Here is a 14,341-nt window from a genome sequence, read left to right as displayed (position 1 = left end):
CTACCAACTGAGCCAGACCTCCTGCTCAGGAGGAGCAGGAAATAACAAATACGCATTTGTTGGGATAAATGCCAGAATGAACTGGAGTTGTGTGAAGCAGCAAAGCTTAAACAGGCAGATTTTCTCTCTGTGAATTATCATGATGGCCGGTGGTGTTGCTGTAGGGGGTGCAAAACACTAAATTTTGTAGGGAGCCTCTCTGCAGCATGCAAGGGGCCCCTCCCCTCCCCTTTGGAGCCATTCCAGGCAGTTCCCCCTCCTGAAATGGCTCCAAAGGGGCGAGGCCCATTGAAGGCTGCAGTGAGTCTACCTGAAAACTTAGTGCTTTGCATCTATAGCTACACCACTGGTCATGGCTTGGGACTTACTGCCAGAGTCACTGATTTGAGACTTCCAGTGCCTTGCCTTGCCAAGGTAGACTGCCTTATTAACTTGCTTTAGGACTGAGATAGTGGTACTAAAAAATCCACATCTGAGCTTTGGAATAATGTACCCAAGGAAATAATCTGAGCAGGTAACTTCAAAAAGGCTGAAAAAACACAAGCTCTTATACTGTTGCAATCCTCATCACCTTCAGTGGATTTTTATTCTAGCATATGTCAAAATTCAGCTTAACTTACTATGGAGATACTATGGGGTCCATTCTTTTGACCCCTGCAGGATTACCAGTTGATTCTAGTCACCAGCTATGGTATATAAAAATCTTCACACCCTGTATTGTAATTTTCCCCCCAGTGTTTTCACTCCCACGCATTTCCACCTTCATTATTTATAAATTCAGTTATAAATCTTTGCTCTGTATCAGCTTGTCGATTGTACTGGATAAAATGGTTCTTTATGAAGCAACAAAAGGTCTATTCAGCGTTATGCTCAGGTATACATGCAGAGAAGGCCTGGCACTAAATACTGTACTCCGGGGCCTACTGAGAGCAGTAATCATCAGACAATGCCAGACAATTAGATCATCTTTCATTTTCTTCAAGCACGCAGCTCACATGATGGGCAATCACACAAGCATTCTACCCTTGCCCAGTTAATTAAAGACAGGAATGGTTTGTGAATTTAATCAAGACTCCCATTTAGACAGGGGAGGCTACTTTTTAAAGTGGGATGTAGTTCCTATGGGTGCAAAGAAAGCATTGAACGTTTTATTGCGGGGTGTATGTCTCTATTTCTGCATTGCTTTCCTTGACTGTTATCTCAGTTTCTCAGTCTTCATTTCTGTGCTTACAAGTTTGTTTCCCCATTCTCTCTTCTGCATGTGAATCAATGCCTTTTTAAGGTGAAGTTGTCCAGCAGCATTCAGTGTGTGCCTTTGGGCACATGATAGATTTGGCCCTTGACTGAGTTCCTTAATTGGCCCATTTTGGTGGCTGAGTTAGATATGGTTTATCTACACAAGTCAACAAATCACATTGGATGAGATAGTGAACCTGTTAATTGATGTGGCATTTCTGGAGCATATTCAATGACTTCGCTAATGTATAGGAAAAGAAAGCCACAGATAGATGCAGATAATCAATACATAATGGGTGCACAATTAACCCAAAGTGAAGCACTTTTTGGCCCCTGTAGGGCCGTTGAGCACACACATCTCTCCTATTAAAATTAATGTGACTATAGAAGTTTTTCATTTTGGGTGGAATTGTACTATAGGCATAGATGCCATGCACCTGCAGACTGGCATCAGTACCACAGGAATGCCAATGATGCCAAAGCATTCTCAAATATTGTGTTAAATGAAACAAGGGAATCATTCATTCATTCTTTCACTCATTCCCTTAGAGGTCACCAGGGTGGCTCACAAACAGTTTACGATATCATTTAAAACAAGGCATTTTTAAAAAGGTACAGCATAGCAGTGAAGGCAATTGAAAAGGAACAGACTAACATGAACAGGACAAGAAAGCTAAAAGCAACAACAGCAAGTTATAAGTCAAATGCTAGCCAGAATAAATAGGTTTTTACTAAGCATTAAAGAGACTCCAATGTCTGGGCCATTTGGGTCTCCCAGGAGAAAGGATTTCACAATCTGGGCACCACTATCAAGGAGTCAGTAGTAAAGCCAGAGGGAGGCAGAGCTGTAAGTCCCACACAGCTCCAAAATTTGCCATGTAAGCTCCCCCCCCCCACTCTCAGGACCATTTCGAGAAGCAAAAGCAACGCAATGGCGACTGTGTTGCTTACATCCCCTGAGCAGGCTCCGAGAGCAAGGGGCAGCTTACTCAGCAAGTTTCAGAGCTGTGTGGAACTTACAACTCTGCCCCCCTTTGACTCTGCTACTGCAAGGAGTCCCTGTCGCCCATTCCCACCAGTCATACCTCACTAACAGGCAGGAGATGGAGGAAGGACTTAAAAGCGGTGTGTGTGTGTGTGTGTGTGTGTGTGTGTGTGCGCACCATTAATGTAAAAAACTGATTTTATACCCTGTTGTATCTCTAGGTCTGCTGTTCTGTTACTCATATGCTGAATGCAGGATTCATCCTTACCACTGCTTTGGTCTCTCCAGATTTTTAGGTTTACGTAGCTGATGTGATAAACAAAAGCAGACAAACGATTGCTATAACTGGTGGTTCTCCTTATTTTTTTCTCGTTAGGAGAACTTAGCAAGACTGCAGAGAGCTTTTGCAAGAAAGTGGGAGTTCATCTTTATGCAAGCAGAAGCACAAGTGAAGTAGGTATTTTCAATGCAATACTGAGTGAATTTTTTAGGAAGGGAATGTGTTAATGTTGAAAAGCGGTACAGTGGGCCCTCCTTATCCTTGGGCTGGGTATCCACGGATTTGGACATCTGTGCCTGGAGGGCCTCTGAACACCTCTGGAGGCGGCTAGTGCAATCCAGAAATGACTTCTGGGCACATCTGGGTTGCCTTCTGAGGAGGTCAGGAAGCCATGCACAACCTCTGGAGGGTCAGGCATGGCACCCAGGTAAGTTATTGTGGCACATCCCATCCCCTGCAGATTTAATTATCCATGGATTTAGTATCTACTGGGGGTCCTGGGATGGATCCCCCATGGATACCAAGGGCCTATTGCATATCAATATACTGAATAATAATAATTGACAATTTTCATTGAAGATGAGCTCCATAGTTTTCCTGACTCAAGTAGGAGTTGGATTAGATGGACTTGAATTCTATGATTCTATAATCCTTTCCCTTTATAGGGAGCCTCTCTGTGAGCCATTGCCCAGATAAGCTCCAGTTATGGAGGAAAAGGTTGGGATACCCATTTGGGCAGTTTTCTGCAGAGTCACTTGGAGCAAATTCGCTTCCCAGAAGAGTTTCAGCCTTTCCAGGCTTGAGCCAAAGAAGCCCTTAGATATCAAGTTTGGAGGGGGGAGGGAATCACTTTTTGCAGTCTAGTGCAATCACTGGCATGATCCTTGCTTGCCCCTCCAGAGGAAAACAGGATTGTCCCTGACCTCCCTTGAAGGTACAACACAAGTCAAAGGGATTAAAACTGAAATTCTGTGCACATTTACCTAGGAGTAAGCCTCACTGAACACCATGGGGCTTGCTTCTATGTAAACATGCAAAGGATTGCGCTGAAAGAGGGGGTTGGGATCTGGCTATGGCACATAGAAATGCTGTGATGTTAACGAAATAAAGCAACCTACTCCTGTCCATAGCAGCAGACTAACATGGGAAACCGTTTAAATTTCATTTGATTTTATGACATGATTTCTACCGCCATCTGTCGGGCATTCCCAAAGCCTCCAGCAACATTAAATGAGCCACATTAATCAGTGTCAACCACAGTGATAAATGTGGGTGTTCATCATTACACTCTTGCTGCTGTTAGATTTCGTGCCTAATATGAAGTACTAAGGTGAAACCATTGTGATCATCATGTCATTACTTACTCTGCATTCCAGCAGTTGCTAGCCTTTTCGGCGCATGAAAACTTAGTTTGCAAGAAGGGGTGCATTTGATTTCTATCACAGATGTGCCGGAGCTCTAACAAAGCCAATTTGTATTGTATTGGCAACCTTCAGTCTCGAAAGATTATGGTATCGCGCTCTGAAAGGTAGTTCTGGCACAGCGTCTAGTGTGGCTGAAAAGGCCAATCCGGGAGTGACAATCCCTTCCACACCGGGAGCAAGTGCAGTCTGTCCCTGGTCTGTCTCCCTGGCTATGGGCCTTCCTTCTTTGCCTCTTAGCCTCAGACTGTTGGCAAAGTGTCTCTTCAAACTGGGAAAGGCCATGCTGCACAGCCTGCCTCCAAGCGGGCCGCTCAGAGGCCAGGGTTTCCCACTTGTTGAGGTCCATCCCTAAGGCCTTCAGATCCCTCTTGCAGATGTCCTTGTATCGCAGCTGTGGTCTACCTGTAGGGCGCTTTCCTTGCACGAGTTCTCCATAGAGGAGATCCTTTGGGATCCGGCCATCATCCATTCTCACGACATGACCAAGCCAACGCAGGCGTCTCTGTTTCAGCAGTGAATACATGCTAGGGATTCCAGCTCGTTCCAGGACTGTGTTGTTTGGAACTTTGTCCTGCCAGGTGATGCCGAGGATGCGTCGGAGGCAGCGCATGTGGAAAGCGCTCAATTTCCTCTCCTGTTGTGAGCGAAGAGTCCATGACTCGCTGCAGTACAGAAGTGTACTCAGGACGCAAGCTCTGTAGACCTGGATCTTGGTATGTTCCGTCAGCTTCTTGTTGGACCAGACTCTCTTTGTGAGTCTGGAAAGCGTGGTAGCTGCTTTACCGATGCGCTTGTTTAGCTCGGTATCGAGAGAATGAGTGTCGGAGATCGTTGAGCCAAGGTACACAAAGTCATGGACAACCTCCAGTTCATGCTCAGAGATTGTAATGCAGGGAGGTGAATCCACATCCTGAACCATGACCTGTGTTTTCTTCAGGCTGATTGTCAGTCCAAAATCTTGGCAGGCCTTGCTAAAACGATCCATGAGCTGCTGGAGATCTTTGGCAGAGTGGGTAGTGACAGCTGCATCGTCGGCAAAGAGGAAGTCACGCAGACATTTCAGCTGGACTTTGGATTTTGCTCTCAGTCTGGAGAGGTTGAAGAGCTTTCCATCTGATCTGGTTCGGAGATAGATGCCTTCTGTTGCAGTTCCAAAGGCCTGCTTCAGCAGGACAGCGAAGAAAATCCCAAACAAGGTTGGTGCAAGAACACAGCCCTGCTTCACTCCGCTTCGGATGTCAAAAGGGTCTGATGTGGAGCCATCGAAGACAACAGTGCCCTTCATGTCCTTGTGGAAGGATCTGATGATGCTGAGGAGCCTGGGTGGACATCCAATCTTGGGGAGAATCTTGAAGAGGCCGTCTCTGCTGACCAGGTCGAAAGCCTTTGTGAGATCTATGAAGGCTATAAAGAGTGGCTGTCGTTGTTCCCTGCATTTCTCCTGCAGTTGTCTAAGGGAGAATACCATATCAGTGGTGGACCTGTTGGCTCGGAATCCACACTGCGATTCTGGATAGACGCTCTCTGCAAGTACCTGGAGCCTCTTTAGTACAACTCGGGCAAACAGCTTTCCTACAACGCTAAGGAGAGAGATGCCGCGGTAGTTGTTGCAGTCACCCCTGTCACCTTTGTTCTTGTACAGCGTGATGATGTTTGCATCCCTCATGTCTTGAGGTACTCCACCTTCTCTCCAGCAGAGACAGAGGATTTCATGCAGCTCAGTGACGATGATCTCTTTGCAGCATTTTAGGACTTCAGCAGGGATGCTGTCTTTTCCAGGTGCCTTGCCAAAGGCAAGGGAGTCCAGGGCCACGTGAAGTTCTTCTAGGGTTGGTTCACTGTCAAGCTCTTCCAGCACAGGCAGGCACTCAATGTTGTTCAGTGCTTCTTCGGTGACTACATTTTCTCTGGAATATAGCTCAGAGTAGTGCTGCACCCAGCGTTCCATCTGCTGCGCCCGATCCTGGATGACCTCGCCTGTGGCAGACTTCAGAGGGGCAGTTTTCTTCTGTGTTGGACCTAGGGCCTGCTTGATACCATCATACATCCCCTTGATGTTGCCCGTGTCAGCTGCTATCTGCTATCAAAGCCAATTTAGGACATTACATTTTGTGACGCTTGCCCCAACTTAGCTGCTGTCTGCAATTCCCCCATGTTACTCTAGAGCAGGGGTGTCCAAACTGCAGCTTGCAAGATGCATGTGGCTCTTTGACGCAGAGTCTACCTTAGGGCAGTTTGACCGCACTTGGCAGCGCCCACATCCAGCACCTCGTTCAGTAGCTGATTCTCTGGGATGGAATCTTCCATACCAAAGCATCGTGAGAAGGGTGCAGAGAGTGAAGTACTGCCGCTGGACTGCCTGTCCGCCCCAAGTCTTGAAATCAGCTGCACATTCCTGATCTTGTCTGATCTTGGAAGCTAAGCAGGGTCAGGCCTGGTTAGTACTTGGATGGGAGACCACCTGGGAATACCAGGTGCTGTAGTCTTATACCATAGTCTTTTGAGACTGAAGGTTGCCAACCAACCAACCGCCCCAGGTCTTGAAATCAGCTCCCCCAGAAGCAGTTGGTGGTGAGACCACTGCCTGGCGCCTCACCCCTGCCACTCATCCTGGTGAGTAGGGCGCCTGTGGGGGAGGCACAAAAATGTTTTGCTTTTGCCCTGCAGCTCCTAAGACTTGGCACTACGTGTGTGGCTCTTCAAAGTATGTTGCATGAGCTTTATAATTCTTTACTAGGTATAAACTGAGAGTCCACTGATTAAAATATAAGCAAATATATGAGTAAATATATTTAAGAATTTAAATACTTCTTAAATATTGCGGCTCTCAAAGATCTTTTTACGTTTATCATATGTGGGTCTTAACATTAAGCAAGTTTGGCCACCTCTGCTTCCAAGGCAGGCTGCATTTTGCCCCCAGTAAATTCTTGCTCACTTCTAATGAACAATTTCAAGTTATGATTTAAGAATGTCTAAGAGGAAATGTAGTAACTGAGAAGATGCAAGACTGCCTTACAGTTGGGTCATGCCGCAGGTTCATCTTTGCCATAGGTCATGCCATAGGTTCATCCTTTTGTCTCAGCTGATTGCCAGCAGCAGCAATCAGGGTGTCAGGTGGGGTATTTTCTGAGGTTTCCATCAGCCAGAATCCCAAACTGGGAGTTGTTAGTCTGATTTCTCAAATTGGTTTGCTTCAGACTTGTGACCTTGAATTGTTTTGTTTCAGAATTGACAGAAAAAAAGATAAAACAGAAAGGAAAATTTTGGACAGTCAAGAAAGAGCCTTCTGGGATGTCCATAGACCAGTGGTGAGATTCATTTATTTGTTTGCTGTTTTGCAGGGAGATTTGCAGTCGGGGGTTTCTTCATTCTGGACATGGGTGGGGTTTTCACATAAAATCACTGAAGAACAACTAAATTTGTATTGAATTTCCCCCCCCCCCCCAAATTTATCCTACTATGATTCCTGCCCCAGTAGTGAAGTGGAAATCTTGATCCTTAGAGATTTTCCTGTTGCGGTACAGGAATATAAGTTTGGAATTCCCTCCCTGGGGATATCCAACAAGCCCCTACCCTTCCTGTTTTTAAGAAGCAATGAAAACCTTTTTTTTTCAGAAAGCTTTAAATTACTGGTTTTAGTTGGTGCTCTTTAATCAGCTGCTGTTTCAGTCTTCTGTTTATTACAATTTTGATTATTTTATTTGATTATTTGTCTGCCTGCAAGAATTTATCTGAAATGATTGGGTATAAATATTTTAAATAAATATGTTTTGAGTTATGTTTCTGTCTTCTTTTCGATTCAAACTACACTTAAAATCTCCTGTCGAGAAAAGAATTCAGGGAGCATAACCGGTCAGAGCCCATATCATTCTTACCCCTGTGCAATTACTTTTTCTTAACAATTTTTTTTGGGGGGAGGGGTTAATAAACCCAGAAACATTTTAATTACTTGTCAGAAGTGAGCACAGCAAGAAAATGCTAGAACTCCAGAAGGCTTGGAAATGGCATTTGAAAAGTACATGACCAAGTTGTTCCGTTTTCTTTTGAAAGGAAATGATTGACGCACCTGAATTTCTTAAGAGTGTGCATTACTGGTAACGGCTTAGATGCGAATATTACAAACTTAGGCATTAAATCAGTATAGGCTGATATTTAGTTTGCATGCAGTAGCACAGCTATTGCTTCTGGCTTCAGTCTACTCCCAACTACACGCTCTGTAGCTTTCGCAGATGTTAAAGCTGGCCTGTAGGGGGAAAAGTAGGACTGCAGTATTAATTGATTGATTGATACAATGGATTAATCCAGGGGTGCCCAAACCCCGGCCCTGGGGCCACTTGCGGCCCTTGAGGACTCCCAGTGCGGGCCCTTAAGGAGCCCCTAGTCTCCAATGAGCCTGTGGTCCTCCGTAAATTTGTTGGAGCCTGCACTGGCCCAACACAACTGCTCTCAGCAGTTTGACCTCTCGTTCCCTCCACTGCTTGCTGTTTCATGTCTGTGATGCACTAGCGGCAGCAAAGGAATGGCCAGCCTTGCTTTGTGCAAGGCCTTTTATAGGCCTTGAGCTATTGCAAAACCTTTTTTCATTCATATAAGTTCATCTTTAATATATTCATTTATGTAAACTTTTGTAAATTTATTCAAATTTTAAATGTCAATTAATTCTTTTTTTCCCCTGCTGCCGACACAGTGTCAGAGGGATGATGTGGCCCTCCTGCCAAAAAGTTTGGACACCCCTGGATCAATCCATTAGAATTCTGTGGCTCAATTAAAAATAGACCACTGGCCAGTTCAGTCTGGCTGCTTCTTGAGGTAGCAAGTGAAGGTGCAGCGCAAGCACTGTTTACTGTAGTCCGACTGCCTCTAAATTCCATTTAAGCCAATGTCTTTTAATCCTTTTTGTTCATCAATGGCTAGCAGCACTGTTCCCCTCTGCAAGGTGCAATGAGCATGCCTCTTCCCAGATGTCTTGCACATGATGTAAAGTACAGGCTGGAAGTTCTTCAGTAAGGCTTTTGTTGCATGGAGACCCTACAGCAGCATTCTTATTAAGAATATTTACATTGTTTTTTTCAACAAAAACAAGGTTCATTAAGGAATTTAAAGAGAAAATCAAATAAATAAATACAGGCATGCCCCCATATCTGAGGGGGATCCATTGCAGTTCCCCCTGGGGTTACAGGAGAACCGTATAGGTGCAATGCTCTGTGCCCCCCATCCCCAGTGCTTTCCATTTTCTTCATTTAAAAAGCGGTTGTGCTTCCTATTTTTACAGTTGCTATAGAAAGCCTGCATGAGGAGACTAAGCGAACGCTAACAGGATGCAGAATAGTCTCTGGTTCCTATTAGATTCTGACTGTGACCCCCTAGTGTGCAAGCTGCCTGCCGCTTTCCTCTTGTAACATCTGTGAAACCAAGAAACAAGTTTGCTTGTTAATAAAGAAAACTGAAAGAAAGTTGATAAAGAAAACTGAAAGTAATGGGCATGGATAGTGTATACTGGTTCTTCAGATATGGGTGGAAGCCTGTAGTTATCTGCCCTAAAAGGGCATCATTTCTCCACCTCAGAAATAGGGGAGAAATGATCATAGCTTTTCTACCAGTGGAGTAGCTAAGGAGATGCAAGGGTAGCAGTTAAGAACATAAGAACAGCCCCACTGGATCAGGCCATAGGCCCATCTAGTCCAGCTTCCTGTATCTCACAGCGGCCCACCAAATGCCCCAGGGAGCACACCAGATAACAAGAGACCTCATCCTGGTGCCCTCCCCTACATCTGGCATTCTGACTTAACCCATTCCTAAAATCAGGAGGTTGCGCATACACATCATGGCTTGTACCCCATAATGGATTTTTCCTCCAGAAACTTGTCCAGTCCCCTTTTAAAGGCGTCTAGGCTAGACGCCAGCACCACATCCTGTGGCAAGGAGTTCCACAGACCGACCACACGCTGAGTAAAGAAATATTTTCTTTTGTCTGTCCTAACCCGCCCAACACTCAATTTTAGTGGATGTCCCCTGGTTCTGGTATTATGTGAGAGTGCAAAGAGCATCTCCCTATCCACTCTGTCCATCCCCTGCATAATTTTGTATGTCTCAATCATGTCCCCCCTCAGGCGTCTCTTTTCTAGGCTGAAGAGGCCCAAACGCCGTAGCCTTTCCTCATAAGGAAGGTGCCCCAGCCCCGTAATCATCTTAGTCGCGCTCTTTTGCACCTTTTCCATTTCCACTATGTCTTTTTTGAGATGCGGCGACCAGAACTGGACACAATACTCCAGGTGTGGCCTTACCATAGATTTGTACAACGGCATTATAATATTAGCCGTTTTGTTCTCAATACCCTTCCTAATGATCCCAAGCATAGAATTGGCCTTCTTCACTGCCGCCGCACATTGGGTCGACACTTTCATCGACCTGTCCACCACCACCACCCCAAGATCTCTCTCCTGATCTGTCACAGACAGCTCAGAACCCATCAGCCTATATCTAAAGGTTGCACCGGGCAACAAGCTGAGCTTGACCATTCTGGCCAAAATTGTGAAAACCTTGGTAGGTACAAATAATACCATCATGTAATAGATCATAGGTGTCATTGATCATTGGCTCTCGTATGAAACAAGTTTGACACCCCTGTTATAAATCATTGGAAAAGTAATTTAATGCAGAATGCAATGAGACAAACCACATTGGAATATCTGTATTCTGTCAAAAGGTATGGTCAATTAACCAGAAAATGAAAACACAACTGCCTCATGGAACCAAAAGTGGATCTCCCTAACTCAAAACTGATCTATGTGACTGATTGTTCTGAGAGCCAATGAGATGTTGTTATGATACAGCATGGAACCAATAAAATGTTAATATGAGTCAGCTCTCATTCCCATGTATTATAATACAGTTACCCCAGCTAAATGGGTAAAGAGACACTTTTTCAAGTGGCACTTCTCTTATATTTATCGGGGAAGAATAACCATGCCCCTTCACCACTGCACACTTTTTATTTATTTGCTTGATTAATTAAATTTGATTTTGTCATGGGGGGGGGCCTACAAAATCTTCTTTGACCCAAGGTAGCAGATAGATGCCTTAGCTATGCTACTGGTGGCAGAGCAAATGGGTGGCGATCTGCTGGGGGGAGGAGGTGACTTTTTCCCTGATTTTCACTTTTTTAAAAGCCTGGGTATGATGTTACTTCCGGTTGTGACCACTTCCAGGGCATCATTTTGAGCTTGGCACCGAGCTGCACAATCATTAGCTACGCCACTGTTCTGTACCATGGCCTACAGCAGCTGTTTGTACGTTACATCACTTGCACAGAGAGGGGGAAAGGGGTGGCCAGTTTTTCCACCACGCAGAGAGGATCAATGCCAGTAGCAATTTGTAATAATTCACTTGTGTTGTGACAAACCTGAGTTGGATTGGGCCCAACAGGTTGCCAACTTCTTGCAATTTTAAGAGAATTCCCAACTGTTGTTCTAATAGCATTTTAGCAAAGGATAGCAATTCTAGCTGCACAGTTCAGTTTTTGAAATGATTGTTTTTTAAGGAAGCAGAGGTGGCATGAAAATTAAACACAACAGGTAATCTTTATAAATGTATCTTTCTCAGCCAGGCTGTGTGAACACAACAGAGATGGACATCAGAAAGTGTCGCCGTATGAAAAATCCACAGAGGGTCAAAAAGGCAAGACTCCCTGCCCCCAAGTTAATTCCTAAACTATATCCTACCTATCACATTTTAATTTTAAAGGGTTCCCTGGGATGTTCTGATCATGTACAGTACTGTGGTCCATAATATCTGTCTTGGTCCATTTTGTACCAACAATAATGGAGAATAACAACTCCCCATGCCTCAGAATAGGTAAATATTTTTCACAATTGTTTATGTGCCATGTGACTGACAGCAAATTTATTTTTCTCTTACTATACTTTTGAGCTTAATGTAGTTTCTTAATACAGGGTGACCCAAAAGTAGGTGGACAGTAAATGATAACATTTATACCACCTACTGTCCACCTACTTTTGGGTCACCCTGTATTTTCAATAAATGTTTAGTTGCATGGTTAGGAGGATTTGAATTGGAACCAGACATTCTAATTTCCTGGTATATTTCCCGTCCATTTCCCATCACAAACTTAGGCTTCACAAATACGTAAATCTTTATAACCTTGGCAACTCTACAGTGGTTATTAGATTTTATTTCATTTTTCAAAACTTGAGCTTTCATTAGGTGTATGATTTTTTTTCCTCTTTTGGTCTTTGTAGAAATAGAATTGACATGCAGACAGTAGTCTTTAGATTGAAACTGTTTATTATTTGCCATTGATTCCCATTCCTGTTAGTGGAATTTAAGCCCTTTCATACACCCGTTTTCAGCAGCATTGCTCTTTGCATGGTAGAGCTGGGTGGACCTTCTCCCCTCCATCACGCCCAGTATCCCACACCAAGAGTTCTTTGAATGGAGATCTGGTTCACACAATTTCTCAACCTCAATAAAGTGAATAGAAAACAATACCCACCTTTGCAAAGATATGGGTTGCTTAATAGTGGGATACGTTCTGCGAAACTCGATGTTAGACACATTTGTCATTGTCTGAACTATGTAGAGCGGCCGGTGTAGCTCCCCAGAATGCCTTGTGACAGCCAGGTAATGTTACCAAAAGGGCTGTTTTGTTTAGGGCAATTAGTACACTACCCTTACTGGAACCTCAGGATTGCAGGCTGGATAACAAGACAGCGTAATGCAGAGAAATTCCCTTTTGCTTAAAGAGGAGACTGAAAGATAACTTTTAATAAAAGATTATATTACAAAAGCACAAAGGTAAACATAATGCACATGGAAAAATGAGTAAGTATATGTTTCTTGGTCCTAGTACTTGAATCCAGTGTACCTAGCTTTCATGGTGGTTGCGTGTGGAGAGTATTTGGTGCATCCAAGGAAATTAGAAAAAGGAAAAGTTGTAGGGAAGGATTTTAGGGGTCCCTGGTCTGCCAAACCCAGTTGCTAACTAAAGATGGGGAGAGAAGGGGGAGAAGGGAAAGAGTTCCAGACGCAAGATAGTTACCTGTCTGTAGAGCAGTTGGATGGGGGGAGAGAGTCCTGGGAAGAGGACCCTCTGACACAACACAGATGTGTTGGTCCTTGGAAGGGGGGAGCCAGAGAGAGAGCATATGGCGAAACCCTCTCTTTAAAAAGGGGGTGTTTTTTTTGCAACAGAGCTGAGCTGGGTTGAAAGAGTCAGGATGTCCCTTATCAGCAAAATTCAGTGGGGTCTAATGGCTGGCTTCCTAGCTGGGGGAACTTGGGCAACCCAGGAAGGCAGTTCAATTTTGCATACGGTACTTAAGCAGTGATTGAGTTAGGAGACACTTTTGCAAACAGTGATTGGGTTAAAACAATACAATGGATAGGAGACGCTTAAACAAAGATTTACTATGCCAGACTTCTTCCTATATGTGAATTTTGTAACCATGAGCCTGTGACTTGACCAGAGTTTTTTGGAAAAGTGTGCTGGGAGAAGTGTGGCCTGCATGAAGTTTTAGTAATGTAACCAGTTATAAAATCACAACTAAGGAAAAAGGGGATTTTCACGTAACAGTAATTTCCCAGAATGCCTTGCAGCAGAAAAATCTCTTCTGCAAATTGGTTTGCAGGCAGAGCTCTTATTTAAATTCTGGGTTTAAATAAAAGCTATACTTTAGCCAGTGTTCAATTTTCCCTACCCACAGTTTGGGAACTGACCATTGCTTAAGTGGTTTGACAAAGACCTCAGATATTTTTGTCATTCTGAATACCCCCGGTGGCCGCGGTCATATATGTGGTCCATTCTTGACCGAAAGGTTGTTATGCGGCACATACCAGTATTGTATTATGGTTATTTAGCAATTATTTATACAGTAGTTCCACACTTCTACTATGGAGTTGTATTTAGTAACATAAATCAGAATCAAACAGGTCTCTGCTCTGAAATGCTTACAGATGAAGGCAGGGGGGACAAAACAGAGGGAAAGGAGAAAAAGAAGATTTCTTGGGTCACAAGAAATGAATGTGTTTCACTCTAACACTCATAGCAAATGATGCCAGGGTTTGTAACTGTACTCTCATCTCTCATGTACTATAATAACAGTACGCTGATAATATTTTTGTCTATTTTGGTACAGTCAGTATATGGGGTTACAGAAGATTGTCAGTCCCAAAGTCCTGTACATATGCCTTCCCAACCCGTTCGAAAAACAACAAAGGAAGATGTCCGAAAACAAGTGAGAAATATTCTTGAAAATTACAGCTGTTGCTTTTGATGAATATGTTCATATTCCGTATGATTTCTATTTTCATGTTATTTTAAATTGATTTAAAATAAATAGTAATCTTAGGGTGCAATCCTAACCCACTTTCCAGCACTGGCATAGCTGTGCCAGTGGG

At 43.9% G+C, this 14,341-nt stretch overlaps 1 protein-coding gene across 2 annotated transcripts in view; it reads left to right on the top strand.

Moving 5' to 3' along the window:
- The window catches only part of RGS6 (regulator of G protein signaling 6), a 292,282-nt gene that overhangs the window by 212,385 nt on the left and 65,556 nt on the right, over positions 1-14,341 (top strand). For both annotated transcript variants that reach the window (XM_066631615.1, XM_066631606.1), the window contains exons 8-11: positions 2,598-2,674; positions 7,152-7,233; positions 11,528-11,602; positions 14,080-14,178. In XM_066631615.1, the coding sequence (XP_066487712.1) occupies positions 2,598-2,674; positions 7,152-7,233; positions 11,528-11,602; positions 14,080-14,178 (333 nt within the window). The remainder of the gene's footprint in view (positions 1-2,597; positions 2,675-7,151; positions 7,234-11,527; positions 11,603-14,079; positions 14,179-14,341) is intronic.

Source organism: Tiliqua scincoides, chromosome 1, assembly GCF_035046505.1.
Source record: "Tiliqua scincoides isolate rTilSci1 chromosome 1, rTilSci1.hap2, whole genome shotgun sequence".
Classification (NCBI taxonomy): Eukaryota; Metazoa; Chordata; class Lepidosauria; order Squamata; family Scincidae; genus Tiliqua; species Tiliqua scincoides.
Note: the sequence above shows the minus strand (reverse complement) of the source record. Positions and strands in the feature narration are given on the sequence as shown.